This window comes from Chroicocephalus ridibundus, chromosome 8 (assembly GCF_963924245.1).
Source record: "Chroicocephalus ridibundus chromosome 8, bChrRid1.1, whole genome shotgun sequence".
Taxonomy (NCBI): Eukaryota; Metazoa; Chordata; class Aves; order Charadriiformes; family Laridae; genus Chroicocephalus; species Chroicocephalus ridibundus.
The window spans coordinates 42,708,329-42,728,921 of NC_086291.1; the positions used below are offsets into that span (position 1 = coordinate 42,708,329).

The following is a 20,593-nucleotide window of genomic DNA, read 5'->3' on the forward strand; positions in this document are numbered from 1 at the left end:
AAGTAATTCTATAGTTACAGAATTGAACATGAATTATCCACGATAGTTTTCTAGTCAAATTTAGACTCTGAAAAATGTTTTGTGATCTTTACTAGTCTCACATATGAAGAAATCAACCTACTGATCAAAAGCTCCCTCTGTACGTTTCTTATTTCATGGAATTCCCTTTGCACTTTGAAAGTCTTTAGAAGTAGCAGACAGTTGCTGATAAAGTAGTTGCCATGAGTGACAACTTAGAATACTGTTATTTTTGCTTTTGAGGATACCAGATGGGAATTATGTAAAGTGTAGTTAACTGAGGCTTTCAAAAGACATGCACATTTGGATAGCTAATTTTGCAAGTGATTTTTTGTTGTTATGTTTTTGGTTTTTTCAGCCTTGCAGGAGGTCTGAGGACAAAAGGAGGAGATCACATATGCTTCATCTGGTGTCTGATCGTAGTCCTCTAGAGTCTTTGATAATTTTGATATGGGCTGACTTGGTCTTTTGAACCTTTATTCATTAATTAAATTTTAAAAGTTATCATTCTGAATTGTCCAGTACAGGCCATACTTAGTGGACTAGCTCTGATACAGAATCTCAGTGTTCATCTGGTATTTGGTAGAAGATCCCGTACTGGATCTGCTTTTCTGAAGCTTATTTCAATTTCTTGAAAATAAACTTGACGTTGGCTTTACTGTATCGCTATATCATGTTAAGAAATGGATTTTTCCAGCCTGATGTAGTGAACAAAATGTTAGTGGTTGGAAAATATCTGGCATAATTTACTAAATGTTATCATTTGATTATCATCACATAATTTTATAGAATGTATTTTCTGGCTGCATCATTAATAATCATTAGGCTTGGTAAGAGCAATTACAGTGTAAATGGTGAAGATGATTTTCAATATTTGTTTTGTAAAATTATCCACAGTTTTAGATGTTATTTTGAACATATTAAAAACAATGATGAAATCACGTATTTAATCAGTTTAAGCAGTCAAAAATTCAGAAGCAGCAAAAAAATATTTTATAGTTGGTGGAAATTTAAAGCTACAGAAACAAGGAAACAAAACTGGTAGCAGATCTTAGATTATTTTACTTGACAATTCTTCATTGTTGATCAGTTCTACCAAATGCCAATTAAAACATATACCAGTTACGACTGCAATTCCACAGCATTCCAAGAATTCCAAAGGGAAATAGCTTTCCTTATCAGGATTCCTTCAGTTAACATTGGTCATCATAACAACTTTCTGTTCTAATAATTACGTTATTTTTACTTTGGGATTTGTAACACTTCTTTCGTGAGACAATAGATCATGCCAAGGAGAGTTTGTGTGACTCAAATGTTTTTAAGGGTAACCTTTATATACAAAACTGTCATATGTTTAAACAAAAAACTTGAAGTAAGGCTATATAAAAGCAGTGGCCGAAAAAGGAAGTCTGTTTTCCTAATTTTATGATAATGGACCCATCATTCATATGTTCTATTGTAGTTAATGGTTATATGAACAGCAAAATAGGAAGCATATGTGACCTGTCAGCGTCTGCTCTGTACACCCATCTTGGGTTGAATCATAGTAGGATTGATTAGCAGTAGCTGCTGAAGCTAAGGTTCCATAGAGAAGTTGTAGATTTTTTCTCTAAGGTTCAGAATTTGTGTTCAGTCTTCGAAGAAAAGTTTCAGTACATTAGGATCATAAATTTTAAATTGTTCTTGCAAAAAAGTAATTTAAAATAAATTTACCAGATGAAATAAAAGTGTATTAACCTGGTTTATACATAAAAAGAGAGAAATATATTTTTCTGCTATAGTGTGATTCTAACAACTTCTTAGTTTAAGGGAAGTGTGTGCAGTTATACTTACCAAGGGCTGAAAACAATTCATCAAGGAAATGTTCTGATTTCAGGAGCAGTGCTATTCGTGCTCCATCAAAAACTGGTTTTGCTGTAATCAATTTTTTAGCTCTTGAAATTGATCTACTGGTTCTACTTTGTTTTCAGTTGCACAGCTTAGATACTATTCAGTATTCATGCTTGGGTAACTTGATTAAACTGTGATTAAAACTTTATAAAAAGCACAGAGTTCTGTATTTAGCCTATAATGTAGAAAGAACAGATAGAAAATGTACTGTGGAGTTAGGAGGTGGGTGATGAAAGCTCTGATGTACTTTTTGTCCCTCAGATTACTTTGGCCATGCTGAGTTGGCATTTCACAAGATGCAATCCTTTATTTTCTGCAGATTTTTTTTTAAACAATAATGCCATTAGATTTGGTAAGATAATCTAAATGAAAATTTGAAACAAGTACAGCACGCTTTTTTCCTGGGCCAACACCTCACCTACTTTTTTAGTTAAACTGGAACATTCAGATTTTATCCAGTGTCAAATAATTGACAGTTACTGCTAAAAAGATGGAGGATACGTGAATTCTGAGATTTGAGAGAGACCTCTCTGAAGCATTTTAAACACTGATGTAATTATTCACTTTTTCACTGGTGAAGAGAAGAACTGTTGACATCCAATCAAATTTCGATCAGCAAATTAAAACAAAAAAAAGGGGTGTGTTTTTTCCGTATACGCATAATTAAACTGTGGAATTGCAAGGGGATATTTCAGAGGCCAAAAGTATGAGGAGTTTCAAAAACAGAATGGATGAGATCATAAGATAAAAATCGCATGGTTATTAAATAACCTGAAAAGAGCTTCTAGCTCAGAGTGTACCTCCACTGCTGGTTTTTAGAAGCTAATTACCATACATCAGGCCTGATACACGGGGTTCTGAGGTAGAACAGAACGTGTTGTCTATACAAAGCATAGTTTTGTATATACACCTTCCCTGAGCTTTTGCTACAGACTACTTTCTGGCTTTCTTTCTGGCTCCATTCCCAGGGCTCTCATTCTGTGCTTCAGAAGTTGGTCTTAGCACCCAGCGCCCCAGAGACACTATAGGCACTTCAGTGCAGGGCCAGGTTTTAAGGTAGATGAACTTCTTATCTCATCCAGTGTGGTAGGGAGCCTGCAGCTCAAAACTGAAGGCTCAGTTGGTGTGTTTAAGCAGAAAAGCTTTGTGAGGGAAAATGAGAGCTATAGAGGTTCATTTGAGGTTTAATTCCTTTACAACTCCTAAAATTCATAGTATGATGCTCAATGCTTCATTCCTACTGGATTTTCTTTGTTGAATAGGTGACTTAACCTGTCTAGTGAGTGAGAAATTGCAGATTATGAGACTAATAAAGATAATAACCTTAGAAAAATTGCATCTAGGTGGCTACGTTGTTCCTTTCATTTCTCTACTGGTTTAAGAAAAGGATGAAGAAACCATTCTTATTTTTTTAACAAGTTCTTATTTTTTGATGGGTCCAAATCCATTTATAAATTAACTTCTTGTTACACTGACCTTTTGCCTTGAGATTATTTTGGCACCTCTCTCTTCCAAATGCCGTACCTCATTTTATGCATTCATCTTTCATACACTTCTATGGGGGAAAAATTTACCAGTCTGTATGTACAGTGAAACAGTTTTAAAACAAATACAGTAGCTATTACATTTCAGTTGCATACTGAAATATCTTCGCGTACTATACAGTATTACGCGGAGAAATTATCTGCACTCCAATTTAAAAAAAAATTGAATTATTAGACATTAAAAAGTATTTATTACAACTAAGTAATCAATATTCCTTGTTTAAAGAGAAGGTTAATTACTCACTGCATATTAATCCTGTCCTGATTTCAGCTGGGACAGAGTTAATTTTCTTTCTGGTGGCTGCTGTGTTTCAGATGAGGTATGAAGGGAATGTCAATAATGCATATTGGTTTAGTTGTTGCCAGGTGTTGTTTGTATTTTTCAAGCACTTTTTTCAGCTTCCCATAGAAGCTGAGGAGGAGCCTAGAGAGAACGATGGAAGGGGCAGTGCAACATTCCATCCGTAGATGCCATGCTCAGTATAGAAATGGGGTTGGCTGGTGGGCGGGTGCTTGTGATCAGCTGCTGGGGAAGGTACCAATTCACTGAGTGGTGAGAGTGACTTGCATCATTATTGGTGTTATTACTATTATTATTGTTACTGTTATTTTTCTTTTGTGTTATTGTTCTATTGAACTGCCCTTATCTCAACCCACAAGGTTTTTTTCCTTTCCCTTTCCCCTCCTTTTCTCCCTCTCCTCCCAGCCCTTCTGGGGGAAGGGGGAGGACTGTGCGAGCGGCTGTGCGGTCCAAGCTGCTGCTGGGGTTAAACCGCGACAAATCCATACACAAAATCACAACATCTGTGGTCACAATTAAAGGTGGGGGTTTTGTGGGGGTGAAGAGGCCTTACAGGGGTTTTTCGTTTGTTTTTTTTTTTTCCTTTTCTTTTCTTTTGCTGCTGCGTGGTGTGTCTCTTGACCAGTACTGAGACAGAGTCGTCCTTCTGCAAACAGATGCCAAGAACATCCATTGTCAATGAACCTGTTCTTGGCACTTAGTGTTGATATAGGCCAAAGCATCTGTTTGGGGGAAAAATAGCCAAGAAAAAGTAGGAGGAACAATATATCATCTATATACTGACTTCAGAAGTACATGTATGCTAGTACTGAGACACTTACATGAAAAGTAAACATTCTGAAATCCAGCTCACTCATTCAGGAGAAGAGCACGTGCTGGGGACACTAGGTGCCGATGATTTTTGAGCAGTAACACATCTATGCCACTAACATCTGTCTCTGCTTGTTTTCCTTAGCAGGCTTCATCTTTGGGCTGTCTTAGCGTCTTTGTATGCGCAACGTGAATGACTGTTACTCAGCAGCCTTTCAGGGCTCTTATTTGACTGGTATCTTTTTAACTATGAGGTTCCTAAAAAGATTTGGAAAAGAAATGAGTTCTGATGTCTTCATCACAGTGTCGCTTGGCAGATATTTCAGCAGAAACTGGCCTTGTGTACCCTACACCAGGGATCGAAGAAGGAAAATAGATTACATCTCATTCACTTTCTTCTTGCCAACAGTAACAAAACAGTCTAACTATTAGTTGATAAGAAAATAACTCAAAGCTGTGGCCATTCTAAATCATACAAGCGTGCTGTCTGAGGCTCTGGTTCAATTCTTTATTTCTCTTGGGTGTTAAAACAGTAGCTATACTCATCAGAACTTCTTTGTAATTTGCTCATGATAGGAATAGTCCTTTGGATATAGTCTTCAATCATGCCTTTGTTACCACATTCTTACTAGTGTAATGACACAGAGGTAAGCCAGGAAGTTGATACTAAGTTTCCGCATATGTAACACCAAATAATTTATGACCTGACTACTTGTCACACTTGTCAATAGGTAGAAGCTGAAAAACAATAAATTTGATTGTTGTGGGTGAACCCCAGTAGGCAGCTAAGCACTACCCAGCTGCTTACTCACTCCCACCCATATTTTTTCTGTTGTTTCGTGCAAGTGTGATCTAAGGACACAGGCAGAAGATTTACACTCGGGTAATTTTGCATCATTGGCCTAATGAAAACATATGTTTGGAGAAATTAAATGAGTTGTGAGGCACACAAAGGCTTGCTTTCTGTGCTATGGAGAGGTGTATCTTTGTGTCTCCAAGTATTTAGAGTATATTTAAGAAAAGGACAAGTAACTCATAAAAGTGAGAGAATGAAGACGAGAAGCGTGAAAGTTTCATATACTCCAGTCCATAAAGCTTTATCAGCAAGCAGTGCCTGTTCCCTCAAACAAGTCTTCATTAATGAAAAAAGTCACAGGTTTTTTTTGGAAAAAAAAAAGTTTTCAGCTCTTGATAGCCTTGAAAATTGTAAAGGAACATAAGCAAAACACTAGAACCAGAAGAAAGAGGAGATTGGGTATCCACTTCCACAGCCGGATGGTGGGTGGATGTGTGGGAGGGCACACACAAGAGTCCCTTCAAATCTACATTAAAAATACAGCAGTATTTTTACAAGCAGTAGTTTTTCTTTATAAAATGTGTCAGTTCAGTTTCCAAGAGTCTTGTAAACCTTTCTCTTAAAGCCTGTCTACTTTTAGCTAGAAACAAGGCAAGTAAGCTCCCCAAAGTCTTAAGAAACTTGATTTTAAATCCCTGATCAGATGGATTTCCTTTTTGAGTGTAGACAAACAGCCCCAAGGCTGCCCGGAGGCAACGGAAAAAGATGCAGACGACCCAGTCTTCTCCTGGTTTGTGCATGTAGACACAAGCCTCTGTTGGTCCAGAAATGTTAGTAAATAGAGATTAAGCTCTTCTTTTCATAAATAAAAGCTCTGTTCTTACATCTTTGACATTGCAACTGCTGAAGCCATTAAAATCCTGGAACTGGTTTCTTAACTTAATTTGATGAGGCTTCTGCACGAGTCCTTCAGTTGCTGGGGACAAACTTAGTAAAGGCTTGAATGTCACATTCTAAGGTTTCATTTTTAATTTATTTTCTTCTTCAGTAAGTATTACTGTGTGGTTAATTTGTTCGCTGGGATGGACAAAATAGAACTAATATGAAATTCAAATGAATTCTTCTGCTGGCAGCCTGTTTGTTAGCAGCAATAATGAAATATAATGGCTAATGGATAGTGAAAAAGATTAAGTATTTTCCTCAATAATTCAGGGCTTTGATATATTTAAGCACTTAATAAAAATATCCAGAAAAATCAATAACCTAGAATTTGACTTTTTATTTTTAAATATATGTATTTTTGTTTTGTTTAATGTCAGGTTACCTTCATACATGCTTTAGTCATTAAAAGGAATCTATGTCACTTTCAAGAACTTTAAACCTGGAAAAAACCCACCCCTTTCATTTCTAAATCTACAGCCTTTTTATGAAATTGGAAACCAGTGTTGTGAAGAAAAGACATAATTTGTGTTAGCACTTGTTGGGATGCCGAGGAGATGTGTAAAATACCTGACCAACCTTGTCAGCGCAGTAGATTTATCTTTCATAGGGAAGTTGAACAGGATGTTACAAGGTTATTTGCTTCCACCTACTGACCATTCTTGATATTGCAGACTAAAGCAATTGAGGGAATACTTCTGTAACTTCGAGTCTCATCTTTCCTCCTTCTGATACAGGCCATGGGAGTAATGTGTGCACCTGTGGATTCTGTTTGCTTTTTGTATTTCATTACTTTCACGTGAAAAAAAAATATGCTAGAAATGCAAATAGCTTTTCTAAAGTTTATTAACCTGTGCAGTTTGCTTATTTCTTGGGGTTTTTTTGCTTGTTTGTTTTGTTTTGTTTTGTTTCTGGTATTCTGTGTTATGATGATAGGGAAGTAGAGGAAATATGTTTTGGATAGCAGGGAGAAAACAAACTGAAAAATGTATGATAAAGTACACAGCTATGTACAGGTGTTAGTTATGTCAACATGACTAATGGCTACTTGACAATTTCGATTTCACTATTTCTGTTTGCAATTCAAGAAGTAAAATTAAATGTAGAATTATAGAAGCTATGTAAAATACAGCATATGGAGGTTTCTACTGCATCATAAAGCCAAAAGGTCATGCAGGGTCATGCTACCACCAATGATTACTTTTACTTTCTAGAGCTTTTCTTTTACTTTTACAAATGTTCAGTAAGATTCGTATAATGCTAATATCAGATAAAGATTGCAGATATGTTTCCCAAGGGCATGGCATGTTAAACTTTAAAATCCCTGAGACATATGAATGATTAAACAGAGCACAATTGGGATGAGGAAAGGGACACTTCTCAAGAGTAGAATGGGTATCATATCTGATGTATTCTATATATGCACTTGCCATACATCTTGCTGTCGAGTTAGCGAAATCATTAGACGTCTGCAGGCTAACACTGAAAGAATTGTACCGCTTGGTCTCACTTTACTATCTGGTAAGCCATAGCACTCAATACAACCATAAATTTAACATCAGTTCGTCACTAAGGTGACTAAATTTCAGTAGGAACGTTTAAAGGCTTCTTTTCAGAACTATATGCCTGCAAGCACAGAGGTGAGCGTGGTTTCACCCTCTCAATTAATGCAATTCTAGTGTTAAATGTGTGTGGCACTGTCCCTTACGGCACTTTGTTCAGCTCTTAGAAGTTGTGTTTGTCCTGTGTTGTTCCTGATGTTCTGCATAAAACCTTACTTTGTTTCCTTGTTGCTGCTACCCAACAAAACAGACAAAAAAGCAATTTTCTTTTGTGTTCCCACATAAAAAATAGAGCTCTTAATATGTTTACAACAGTGTAATTTAATTGGTTGTTATGCAGTGGCACCTAGAGAAAAAAAAGGAATTACATTGGTTTTGAACTGAAATGGATGAGAGGGTTTTCTGCCTTAGTGGCAGGGTATGTCTATAATTCCTTCTCTCCATCTTTCCCATGAAACATCCTATGAAGTATTCTGTCATTATATAATTTTTCTAAAATATTAATTCTTCATGAGGAACAGATTTTGCTTGTTTTTAACTTCTCTTTTGTGATGTAACAACATTAAAGAAAGTGCCTGATGTATTGTTCAGATCCATAGGATTTTACACTTGCTTTACAGCAATGGTACTTTTTAATCTCAAATAATTCATACAGTTGGGATATTTGCAGTACACACACTAAAATGACAGCACTTTGTCATTTTGCACTTTAAAAAGGAGCACAGATGTCTCCCAGAGAAGAACATTCTGATTTCTTCCCTTCTTTCTCTGAGCTTGACAGATGATTCATTTTGATAATTTCTTTAAAGCTGAGTTTCTGTGTACATTTGTTCTTTAAAAGAGGTATATCTAGGACTTAGATGACGTATATTCAAATATTTATATTTAAACATAAATTTGATTAAGCCAGTAACTTTGCTGGTTTAAAGAATTACAACACAAATTATTTCAGAAAAATTGGTTTGTTTTGCGTGGTCAATTAAAGGTTAAGATATGTGTGCACGTCCCTAACATGAAATACTCTGGTCCCTCAAGGATAAGTTCTGTCTGAGTTCAGTCACGGTTGGGAACAAAGTAGTTGACTGCTTTTCTTCCAAAAAGGCTTCATCATAGACTTTCTAGAGACATCAGATGCACAACAAGCAACTTGTGTAACTGTTCCTGCAGAAGTGATGAACTGTTACTATTGTTTTTAATTATAAACCTGTGGCAAATTACAGTTTATTATTCAGCTAATAAATTTGCAAATTATTGATTTTAGAAGAGACTCATCAGTTGTCTCCTATTATTTCTTCTTCACCTACTGCACAGGTTTTTACTGTTCAAATTTTTAACTCTTTCCAACTGGTTTATCCCTTTGGACCAACGATTCTGAAATTCTACTTTAGTCCTTCTTTAGGTGACCTGTCAGTATCCTTAATTATACTTTATTAATAGAGTATATGCCTTTGTGAGGATTTCACCCAGTGGTAAAGAAAATACCTGTTCAGGAAGTCAGCCTTTATATGGTGCTACATGTTAAATGGTTGTTATCTGATAATGTACCCAAAACAAGTTTGTCAAAAATTATTTAGGCGCTATTTTAAAATTAATATTTGGAATACCAGAAACAATAAAATAACGGTGGACTTAGAATTATTTTTTTCTTGTCATTGTGCAGAAGTCCAAATTCAGGTCTCTACTCCTGAAGACATAGAGCTATTTCTGTACCCAGATCTGACTTTAGATAATTTCAAAGATAAGCCAATGCGACCCTTTCTTGCTTGCTTCAACATCCAGTCATATTGAAACCACACATATGTAGCTGTCATTGCTAATGGTGCAGTGGTTAGTTTGTAAGATTCACTTTCCATCTCTTTAGATAGAAAACTAAAATCTACAAGATGAAATGATTGTCTGATGTTCAGGGATAAAACACATAATAGAAATCCTGTCATTTGATTTTCAGTCTGTATTTTTTCCTATGGCTGGCATCAGTTGACTTCCAGACACGTTGTCTCTTTGATTCCTGACTGCAGCATTGAGAGTCTCAGCTGGGTTGGCCTCGATTGTTTGTTTTCAGCTGTGCTGCATGCTTAATTGTAGCTTTTGCCTTACCTGGTCATAGACAACCACGTAAGGTAACTGTGCTGGGAGGAAGATAGTTTTTGTTTTATTCAGGTAAAACTGCACTTTTAATTCACATAGGGTAATGAATGCTTATGAACTTAGGTTTCCTAAAAATTGCTTTTAATGGGAAATGACAGCGGCAACATAGCATACTAAAATCTTCTATAGACAGCAGAAGAGCTCAGAGTAGTGTTAGCTCTTGAACAAGGTATACTCATCATACCGAGAGCTTGTAATAGCTATGACTGGAATCTGATGGGAGCTACTTTATTCTGTACCCTTGTCCTTAGTAATATAAAAAGATATGATTCATTTTTTATTAACCAATAAATATGTTAAAGAACATGCCATTATTTCCGAAAGGTGACTTAGGGTATAGCTAGCAGGTGAAGAGCACTGGCGCTAATGGAGTTTGAATTCATTCCTCTGAGGCAGAAGCTTTTTAAAAGCTGAGCTTTTTACCTCGCTCACTTACCAAAAAACCCTGAATGTAAGTATACAAACAAGCTCAGAAAATAGGCTTGTAGGCAGAGATAGTATTTGTTTATCCACCAAATGGGAGGAGAGACATGGTGAGAGACTGTCTGGCTGCCAGTAATCCACGCTTGAAAGAAAATTTTTAGTATTAGATTCCACACAGTGCAGTCTGGTTCCCATGAAAACTATTTTGAACATAAATAGTATTTGAGGTACAGATTCATATATTAGTTTCGTATAACTAACTAGAATAACAAAGATTTTTGTTGTTGGAAATACACTGCTTAAGGAGTGACAGAGAACTTGATATGCCTAATGAAAACACCTTTAATATACCTTGCTGTAAATGAAAGTATTTTTTTCAGGAAATCTCGATTCATCTTACTTGATTGAATGATTTCATTTTTTTTTAATCTTTTATGGTTACATGGCTTAGGTAAGAAGTCTTTGGTATTGAAATACTACCAGTCCTTCATTTAAGATGAATAGGCATGGTATTGAAGAAATATAACTTATTTATTTAATATATGTTTTCATTTTTAGTAGGAGTTGCTATTAGCTATCAGCCTTAAATTTGTAATTTGGGATATAGGTAGCAAGTAACTCTAGTCAGTAATCTAAAATCTGATGAGTGTAGTTCTAGCTTTAGTTAAAAGTATGGGGAAGGACTTACTTTTAACAAACAGGTTTCCCTTCTCTGTATGTCACTGTTTTTCCAATAGAAATCTCTAAGGTTGCAGTATGTAAGCAAAATTAGCGTCTAAGAATACCCTTGCTAGAAAAGTTGAAAACAAAAGAAAAATCATAATAGGTCACTTGTCTACAGTTTAATGGCTTGAACTATATTTGGCTTACTCAGTTTCCAGTAGTAACTTGTACAAAGGGATAATTTTGAAGAAATAAATGCCTTTCAGACTATAATTTTTATGATACTGATAATCTCTGCATGCCTTCAGGTCTACAGGCAAAAATCCAAAGGTTCAAGGAGACTCAAAATAACTTAAACCTAATGATACCCTACACATGTTCCTTCTAAGGTATTAAGATTATTTGTTTGATCCTAATGAAAACATAAGTCCAAAATACATGTGTGTGTTTATACATATATATATACACACATATATACACATATTTATACTAAATAGATGCTTGATTATTTTTGCATGTTGCTGTGAGATTCAGACAGAAATACCTTCAAAATGTCAAGGCCTATTAGCACTCCTGACAACAGGCAGAAGTTTCAGCAATTTTTTCCTCTTACGCTTACCTGTATATTCTTTAAGCTACCATCACTAATTAAAAAAAAAAAAAAAAAAAAAAAGAGTGAGCAAGAAATTATATTTTCTTCAAGATGAAGTAGAAAAAAGCAAATATATACTTTAAAGCAGAGGTCATATTTTTGTCTTATGAGCTGGCTACACTATATTGAAATAGGTTTGTTTTTAATGGTGTTTCAATCCTGTCTTTAAGTTTATGCTTGTAATAAAGTTCAAAAAGCCTTACATAAAGCCATAATACTAAACATTGTGCATTTAAATATAAAACATATATGAAAATAACAGTTCAGTAAAGTGTAATAGGATGAGAAACTCACTTTTCAGATTTTGATGCCCTTTTTTCATCCCCAGTTATTTGCCCAACTGTGGTCAATGTGCTTTGTGACATGATCTTCTCTGTTTGTCTTTTCAGGATACTAAAGCAGAGTGCAGTTCCTCTGTAGAAACGGAGGACAGAAAAGTAAGTGGCTTGTTTTAATGTAATTTGTCAGGCAACTCTAGTGGGGAGGTTTGTTTGGTTGATATTTTTTTTAAGTAAACCGTGTGAAATTATTGGATGGTATTTTATGTGTGTATATTTTATAAAGTTTTCTAATGTTGTATTTTAACTTCAATGGGGATAAAATAATCTTACTCTACTGAATATAATTCTGTTATAAATTTGAATCTAACAGCTTGTTCAGAAGGGAATCTTCATTTCATTAAACTATGAATGGTTTAAAAGGCAATTACATGTCCTGTTCTTAATTTCAATCATTAACAAAATTATGGTGTTGTGTCTTTCATGATAATGTTGGCACACGGTTTTAAATATTTGCAAAATAGCAAGATAAGGACTGCTTTTTCTTGCTTTATAAGCAGTATCTTTGGTACAGCTTTTTTTTTCCTGCTATATGATTGATGTTTAAAAAAAGTTTATCTTATATTATTTCCAGTTTTATTTTCTGTGAACGAGTATAAAATATGTTTTCAGTTGTGTTCTTCACCATCTTAGCTTTTTTTTTTAACAGTTCATTATGGCATGTATATTTGAATATACTTGAATAAAGTTACATTTTTAGAATGAATTAATAAATGGAAGTACTATCGATTTCCACTCTAAAATGAGCAATGCAGAAAGCTGCCTTCTAGACTAAAAGTATCATACTTTCAGTTTATGTTTTGAAACTGTAGGTCTTTATGCTTAATTTAGCACTAGTTTAACTGTGCTATGTGTGATACAATACCATTTTTCCAAAAGTTTTTTTTGTTGCTCTTTTTTACCTTCTTTTGGCTACTGCATCTTCCTTTGAGCATTCAGCAGCTCCTCCTTTTTGAAAACCAGTTGTCGAGTTCTTTTTGCTATAAAAATGAGCTTTTATTAAACAGCATTATCCCAAAAGTACTTTAGTTGTTCATGATAGCTCAAAGTTTATAAAACAATGTTGTACAAGTGCGACATAAAATGCTGTTGAGGGTAGTGCAGGAAAGCACAGTTGGTTTGCTTTGTTGAGATATGTGATAAAGGTTCTTCAGAGTTTCAGTGATTTTCAACATTTTCAGGAATGAAGTGAGAGAATTATTTTGAGCTATGCAGAAACATATTGAGAATTCAATTAAGATACTAAACTGTGAACGTAACAAGAAGAGAAAGTATGCTATGTCTTAGGTACCAGGCAGCTGTTACTACTCTCTGATTGTTGAAGTCCTCTATACTAAGACAGGTTGAATTTCTTGCATTTAAATTAAGTCAACACTGAATGTTTTACTCTGATGTGTATCAGTATGATAAAACTAGCTTATTGCAGGACGATGACAAAGACAGTATGCAATTAAATTAGAAATGTTTTTTAAAAAATTTAGAAACCGTATCAGCTTTGTCACAGGGCTCAAAAATACTGTAATGATAGGTTTAGCAATGCTTTGCGTTAATAAAGGACTACGAAATTTACGTCAATAGGAACAGTAACTTCGCTGTATTGTTTTGTGAGTTGAAACATAACCATTTATGTTCCTGAGTATTAAATTTAAGGAATTATCCTTGTTATTTATACTCCTAAAGCTTTTTCAGTTTTCTGGGAGGTTTAGGGGTTTTGTTGTTGTTGCTTTTTAAAAGCACTTTAACAAACCAAAGCATTCTTGGTTTACTACTTTTTAATGTTATGCCTTCCATAAACCCTATTCTCCTATGTTAATAGCTTCTATTTGAATTTTTTGTAAAATTTCCAAATTCTCCTGCTTTCTATTTCTTCCTTTTGTAGGCTGCATTAAGTCTGAACTAGTGACAAATTATGCCCCCTGGTTTCTTATGCAGTTCCTTGCTTTTTTTTCTCAAGCATTTTGCAAACACATAGTGAGCTGAATCAAAATTAACCTGGTTAATGTGTTCACGGTCAAACCTAAGAAACAAAGGCTTCATGTATTCAATTTAAAAATTTTTAATTGTCAGAAATAAGTATCAATCCAGTTTTAAAGTATTTTCTCACTAAAGAGACTGAGCTGGTTTTTTTTAAATATATTTCTACTGAAATTTTAAAATTTGTAGCTAGAATCCAGTTTTGGATTACTAAGTCTGTGTATCTCTATCTGTCAAGTAGTAACTGAGTTTGTGAAAGTGGTGAGCACATGACATACAATTTTAAAATTGCTAACATCAGGTGATACTCATTACTGTGAAATTCAGGCCATTTAGGCTTCAGGTTCTGAGTATTAGCTTTGATGAAACTATCTAGGTGTTTAAAGTACATATTGTTTTATAATATGCTAAAATGCAATTTGGGACCTTGTTTCTAAACACCAAGATCTGGCTTTTGGTGTGGGTAGCAGTCACGAAAGCTGCACAACCAAAAGGTTCTTTTTATTGCTTGAGTAATGGGAAAGGTTGTCAAGAGCCTGGTAATCTTTAGACTGCAGTCTTATTAATATGTGTGTTGGTTTTGTTTTGGTTTTTTTCATCTATTGCAACTGTGCTTCTAACTAGCAGATGTACCAGCCTGTTGCCAGTAAACTGCTGGTTTTGTTTTTGTTTTTTTTTTTTGTTAAGGTAGGATTATTTCTACTTCAGTGTAAATTATAGGAGTTGTGTATTTGATACTTTTTTGTGGCCTCAGTGATTTCTCTGACTTTGAGTGGTTTCTTAAGGAGCTATCTTTCTTCAGTGACTCAGGCTATCAAGACTAACCCAGCTGTCTGACCCCAGAAAAGGGCACCTCCTCCGATGCAGAGTATGTGATCTGACTTTTTCTGAGCCAACCCAGGGCCTAGGACTAAGAAGTGAAGTGAAATGAAAGAGCATGAGATTCCCGTGTCGTCCTATGCTTTATTACTTTGCTGGCCTATTGTGCTCACTTCCCCCTCCCTTCTTGCTCTTAGAAGCAGTGGCATGAAGGTGAGGTGACAGTCACAGGGTCTCCAAATTTACTGTGAAACCTGGAGAGTCTCTTTCTCTCTTACTGTGTCATTAAGTTTGAAGAGGTGGAGCTTTGGAGGTTCTCAACATCGCAGTACTGAGTGCTATGAATTTCTCATCCTTCTGGCTGTAACTACTGCTGCATGCAGACACGTGCCTTCAGGTCTGCAGGCTCTTCTGTGATCTTCCCTCACTAATCACTGAAGTAATAACAACAGACATGAAGTTTGCTAGGTTTTGGGTTATGGTTTGTTTTCGGACTTGCTAAAAGTACAGTTTTTATCCAACAACAGTGACAAATCTGTTCAGTGCTCTAGCTTTCAAATGCAAAAACAATTAACATAAAGAACTGCCTAGCAAACCCCTGAATTTATCTTCGTCATTTTGTTAATTTGTTGAAGCATTTTGAAAGAACAGAAATGTAATAAATACCTAGTGTTGTTACATGATACGTTTCATCTTTTCTCTCTGGTCCCAAAACTGAAGCTTCCAGGGAGCTTAAGTGGCAGATTTACTTTACAGTCCAGGGATATAGATTACTAATGACCTGTGCAGTGATCGTCAAATAAAGATACATCAGTCTTGGTTAATAATAATGCATTGTTTCATGTTTATTGAAAGTGTAAGTTAGGAACTTAATGTAGTTCATAGAACCTGAAACATTGTAAACAAATGTTTTTTTATTCAATCTATGTTTGAAGTCAAGACAAACTACTGCAATTAGGACATGCATCATTACTATCTAATAATTTGCGCTTTCATAATGAAATATACTACTAATGAATTATATCATGAGTAATTAATGGAAAATTTTCCCAGTTAACAAAAAAATATAAAGGCACTGCAAGGTGCCTTTTCTTGCAATCTTTTTTCCTGAAGTTTCTTAATCTCTAACTTCTGAAGTAGAAATTTATGAAACCATGGCTAAAGCATTGCCTGAAGGCAAACTCAAATTTAATAACTGTAATTATTATTTTGAAATCTATTCAATAAACGACAAAATAGCATTTAATTATTCTAACCACTTTATTGTTCAGCTGACCTTTTTATGTAAGATCCTACTCATATTTTCTGTAAAGATAGAAGCCCTCAGGTTTGAGAATAACAAGGGACAAGTAATCGTCGGCTGTAACTGGCCTGTATTATTACGTGTTACTAAATTGCGTTCACCATTGCCAGCAGTGGACCCCAAGTGTATACACGACTCATTTCCTACCTAATTGGTGTTCTTTTCTGTCTTTGTATCACCTAACCCTTTTTTGTTTTGATCTCATACCTTCATTCTGAACACCACAATATTTGATGTTTAATGAATCATGTGATCATGGAAACGTCTCAGCTTTACTTGTCAAAGAAATATATGTAAAAACATGACCCTTAAATCTTCACAGAAAGAAACCTGTTAAAAAATTACAAGGTGTTATTTTTGTAAAAATACATTGATTGCTGAAGCTAGTCATGTCGCGTTTTGGAATTTGAATCATAATTTCAAAGCCTGTGATGGTTTTCAGCATGAGGTTTCGCTCTTGCAAGGGTGATGGTAGTTGTTTGGTTTTTTCTACCCATGTTTTCTAATATGACTCTGTGTGTTGGGGAAAACTAAATGGTTGTGTTGAAGGTAATTAATAAGAGTATTGGCCATTTTGCCAAGAGGGAGACCACGTGGTTTCCTTTACAATCTCTTCCATTTGGTATAACCAAACTCTAGTCTCGGTCTCCACTTTTAAAAAAAACTTGCTAGTATGTAAAGTTGTTTGGGTTTTTTTTCCCCTCTCTCACCAGCTTCATTGCCTCCCATTACCTGAAAAACCTGCCCCTAATAAATATTCCTCATCTTTTATTTAATCTCAGTTCACATCTTTATTAGGTCTTAACAATTCTCTTTTTGTTTTCCCCCTATGTTTAAATGGGACTTGCATAGAACAGGAACCTTCAAAAATACAAAAAAAAATAAGCGGGGAAATAATATTTCTCCCTGTCCTGCTCTGTCATTGAGGTCTGAACAGAGCACAAAGAGAGTACTTTGTTTTACTCTGCAATTGCGCTTGTTGTCATCAAATTAATTCATGGCAATGCTGTGAAACCAGAACTCTGATAAGAAGTTCTCTTCCCCATACTCCCCCACCTCCCTTTTGTTATATTTCTGTCTGAAATGGAAAACTAAAACACTGAAAATTGAACGGCAAATTAACTTACAATGACATTACTGTGCCGGATAACTTTGTTTCAGATGTTTTTTGCTAAGCTAGGTATGTTTTATTCTTCAGCTTTGGCTGCTTCATTTTGGTTTTATTTCAGCTTCCTCTTTTTAGTAATAGACTGGCCGTAATGTGCAATGACATTCTCTTCAGTATTCCTTGCAGGCAACATAACGCTGGCCGTTAACTAGCAGCGGAGTGTTATTAGCTTGGTGGCTCAAGGTCAGTCAGGGTATCTTGCTTCATTTTCCATTCTTGAGAAGGAGAGTAGCTCACGGAGAGGACATTTTTGAGATGCATCTTGACTTTGAAATTTACCACTTCTGAGCTCAGAGTGCAGAGGCTTTATGAGAGCAATAGACTTTATGGGTATGCATTAGGCCAATAACATGATAGGTCAGTAAGTTAGAAAATTTCCCTGTAGTGACATAATGTTTCATAACTCCCTATTACCTTCTGTGGGAAATGGTATAGGCAGTAATGCCTTTCCTTTTCTGTGGAAAATAGTTTATAATTATATTTTTATTTTTTTTAGTACCTTCTGTCAGAAGATTTCAAAGTACTTTACAAACAAATTAGAAACACCGATGAGAAAGTACTTATATTTATATTGCTCAAGTTACATATGGGGAAATAGAAGCGTGAAGGGGAGATGTAGACCAGGTTACAAAGTGAGTCTGAAACAAAATGAGGAGAGAAAGAAACAGCATTAAAAATTTATTTTGCTTTGCCTATTCTATGGCTTCTTGCAATCTTTTTTTTTTTAATTTATAATGATCATGTGAAAATATTTTCCATGAAAAAAAAAATATCCGGTGTCTTTAACATTCTTCTTCAGGTTACTGTAGGAGGGCATTTTTAAGGGTATCAAATAGTCAAGAGCTGGTGAGAAGCATCATGGAAGGACTGACTCAACTACTGGCATCTCGGATGTGGATATATTTATATACTGTGTCCTTTCATTGTAAATCCCTTTTTGTGATGTTTAGGAGCTTCCTATCAGTGAATATGAGTATCGTTTCTATACCCTTGTGAAGGCATCATGCAATCTACATCATTTTGTAGCGTTTTGAGATGTGTTTTCCTCACAGTAAAATAAATTAATTTTCTGATGAGGGAAGATCACTGACTCCAATGGATCGGTAAGGAAGTGTCTAACTTGTGTTTGGATATGGTTTCAGAGGAATCCAAGGAAATTTTGATCATTAATGAGCCTTCTGGTGTCTTACTAGAGTGAACAAATGGTTCCTGTTTCTTCTGCCTCTGTAACTGTTGTACAAACAGTAAGGAGTATATTGAACCATGGTATGACAGGACCACATCGAATATAGAGGATTGACCATAGAATTCAGAAATGAGGGAGAGTAACCCAGAAGTGAGAATAACGAGCCCTTCCCAGAATAGTATCCACCTGTCACAGTACGCTGGAGGTTTCCACTGACATCTCAGCTCATGTAAGTCAGATATACATGATGATTCTTGAGTCTTCCTCAGTACAGAGCTGGAAGTTTTCAACACTTCCGCAAAAGAATAAAATTACCTAAGGTATGGGGATTTTTTTGTAGTTTGTTTATTACTTGATATCCATGACTGCCAGCCCCGCAATGATTTTAATTCAAGATCTGTTGTACTCCAGATGTCATAAAACTCAGAAACTAAGTTGAATGAAACCCATATTCTAAATTGTTTAGGTATCAGTTATTATTATTCATGTTACTTTTAGTGATATTTTTTAAATAAAAGGATTTATCTTCTCCTTTTCTTATGTTCTTCTCAAGTAAAAGCACTACTTACGGAAAAATACGTAGCTGAAACTTGCCCTAGAACTTAACACACGGCATTAGTAAGTCTAATAAATACTGGCAATTCTAACGTGAGGAAATAGTCAGAAATCCAGTCCGTTTCCTGGCGTGTAGATTGACACAGTGCAAAGTCTTGTTGGAAAGTTTCATAGTATTTGAATGATCATAATGTCAGTCCTATTACTGCTCTCTTGTTCTTTCTGTCACTGACATGCAATTACGGAATTTCACAACTGAAGTGATGACAATTGCTCCTCCGTGTGTGTCTGTCTGTCTTTCCCCTTAACCCAAGTCTATCTAGCAATCTGTAATTTGATAAAGTGGAATTGAAATGACAAGCATGACAGAAGTGCCAAAACAATAATTTGACCTCCCACTGAAGTGTCAGTGTGTTTGCTGCATGACTTTTACACATGCTGGATACACATAAGGGACACAGATAGTATATTTATTATGCTAGAATACCTGTTAAGGCAGATTGCTAAAAAAAGGTATTGCTACACTGTATCTTTTTGCCGGTGTGTTCCATCTTTAACCTTTACTTTTTGTATGCTTGTACTATTATGTATAAACATGATCACTATTGCACATAAATTACCTTTATTTAATTAGAAGTTTTTTTTCAAATCTTCATTTTGAGGATATTTGGATAAATCTTGAAATTATAATTCTGTGGTGGTGTAGCAAAATAGTTCTTGAAGACACTATTTATTCTTTACTTTTAAGGACAATTTTTTCATGTTAAACCTCTTGGGGGAACATGTCAAAGAATGATGAAGACCCGTGGAAGAGGTACACCATTTCTTTTTCCAAAGTCCTCTAATACGGTTGAAATACCTAGTTCCCATTCATACAGAATATAAATTTAATCCCTGTTACAGATTAGCTCGTGTTGTAAACAAAGTTTATTGAGGGCATCAGTCAGCAAACCGGCAAATTCTAGTTACAGCATATGCAAAATACAGAATATAAAAATGTATTTTCTGTGACAGCTATACACTGTTAATTTTCATTTCATTTGAGAAGAACCTTCTGGAACGAGTGACTTGTCAGTGAGCAGTTTGAGTAGTTGGTACCTTTGAAATGTCAGTTTTTCCTTGAGACAGACTGGAGTTTAGGAAATCCTCAAAATATTTTTGTTTGAAATCTGATGCCAGTCTAAATCCAATTTAGACATTTCTAAAAAGGATCCATGAGCACTAGATAATCTGGAAGGTCCCTTCCAGCCTAGACCATTCTATGAGCTCTATCATTCTCTATATCCAATATAACAGGTCTTTGATACTATTACATGTTACAAAGGAAAAAAAAATCATCTTTTTTGAAAAACAGTGCTCATTTTTATCCTTTCTGTGACTAGTAGTCATGCCTTTCAGCTGATATTCTTTCTAGACTTTTTATTTAATGCTTTGGCATTAACACATGCCTTTATCCACTATTACATTCAACGCTGATGTTTGCATTATGTGAATTTAAAAACCA

At 35.2% G+C, this 20,593-nt stretch overlaps 1 protein-coding gene across 45 annotated transcripts in view; it reads left to right on the plus strand.

Annotated features, from left to right (window-relative positions):
- The window catches only part of RBFOX1 (RNA binding fox-1 homolog 1), a 908,679-nt gene that overhangs the window by 280,453 nt on the left and 607,633 nt on the right, over positions 1 to 20,593 (plus strand). For all 45 annotated transcript variants that reach the window (XM_063342862.1, XM_063342866.1, XM_063342858.1 and 42 more), the window contains one exon: positions 12,136 to 12,183. In XM_063342862.1, coding sequence (XP_063198932.1) covers positions 12,136 to 12,183 — 48 coding nt within the window. The remainder of the gene's footprint in view (positions 1 to 12,135; positions 12,184 to 20,593) is intronic.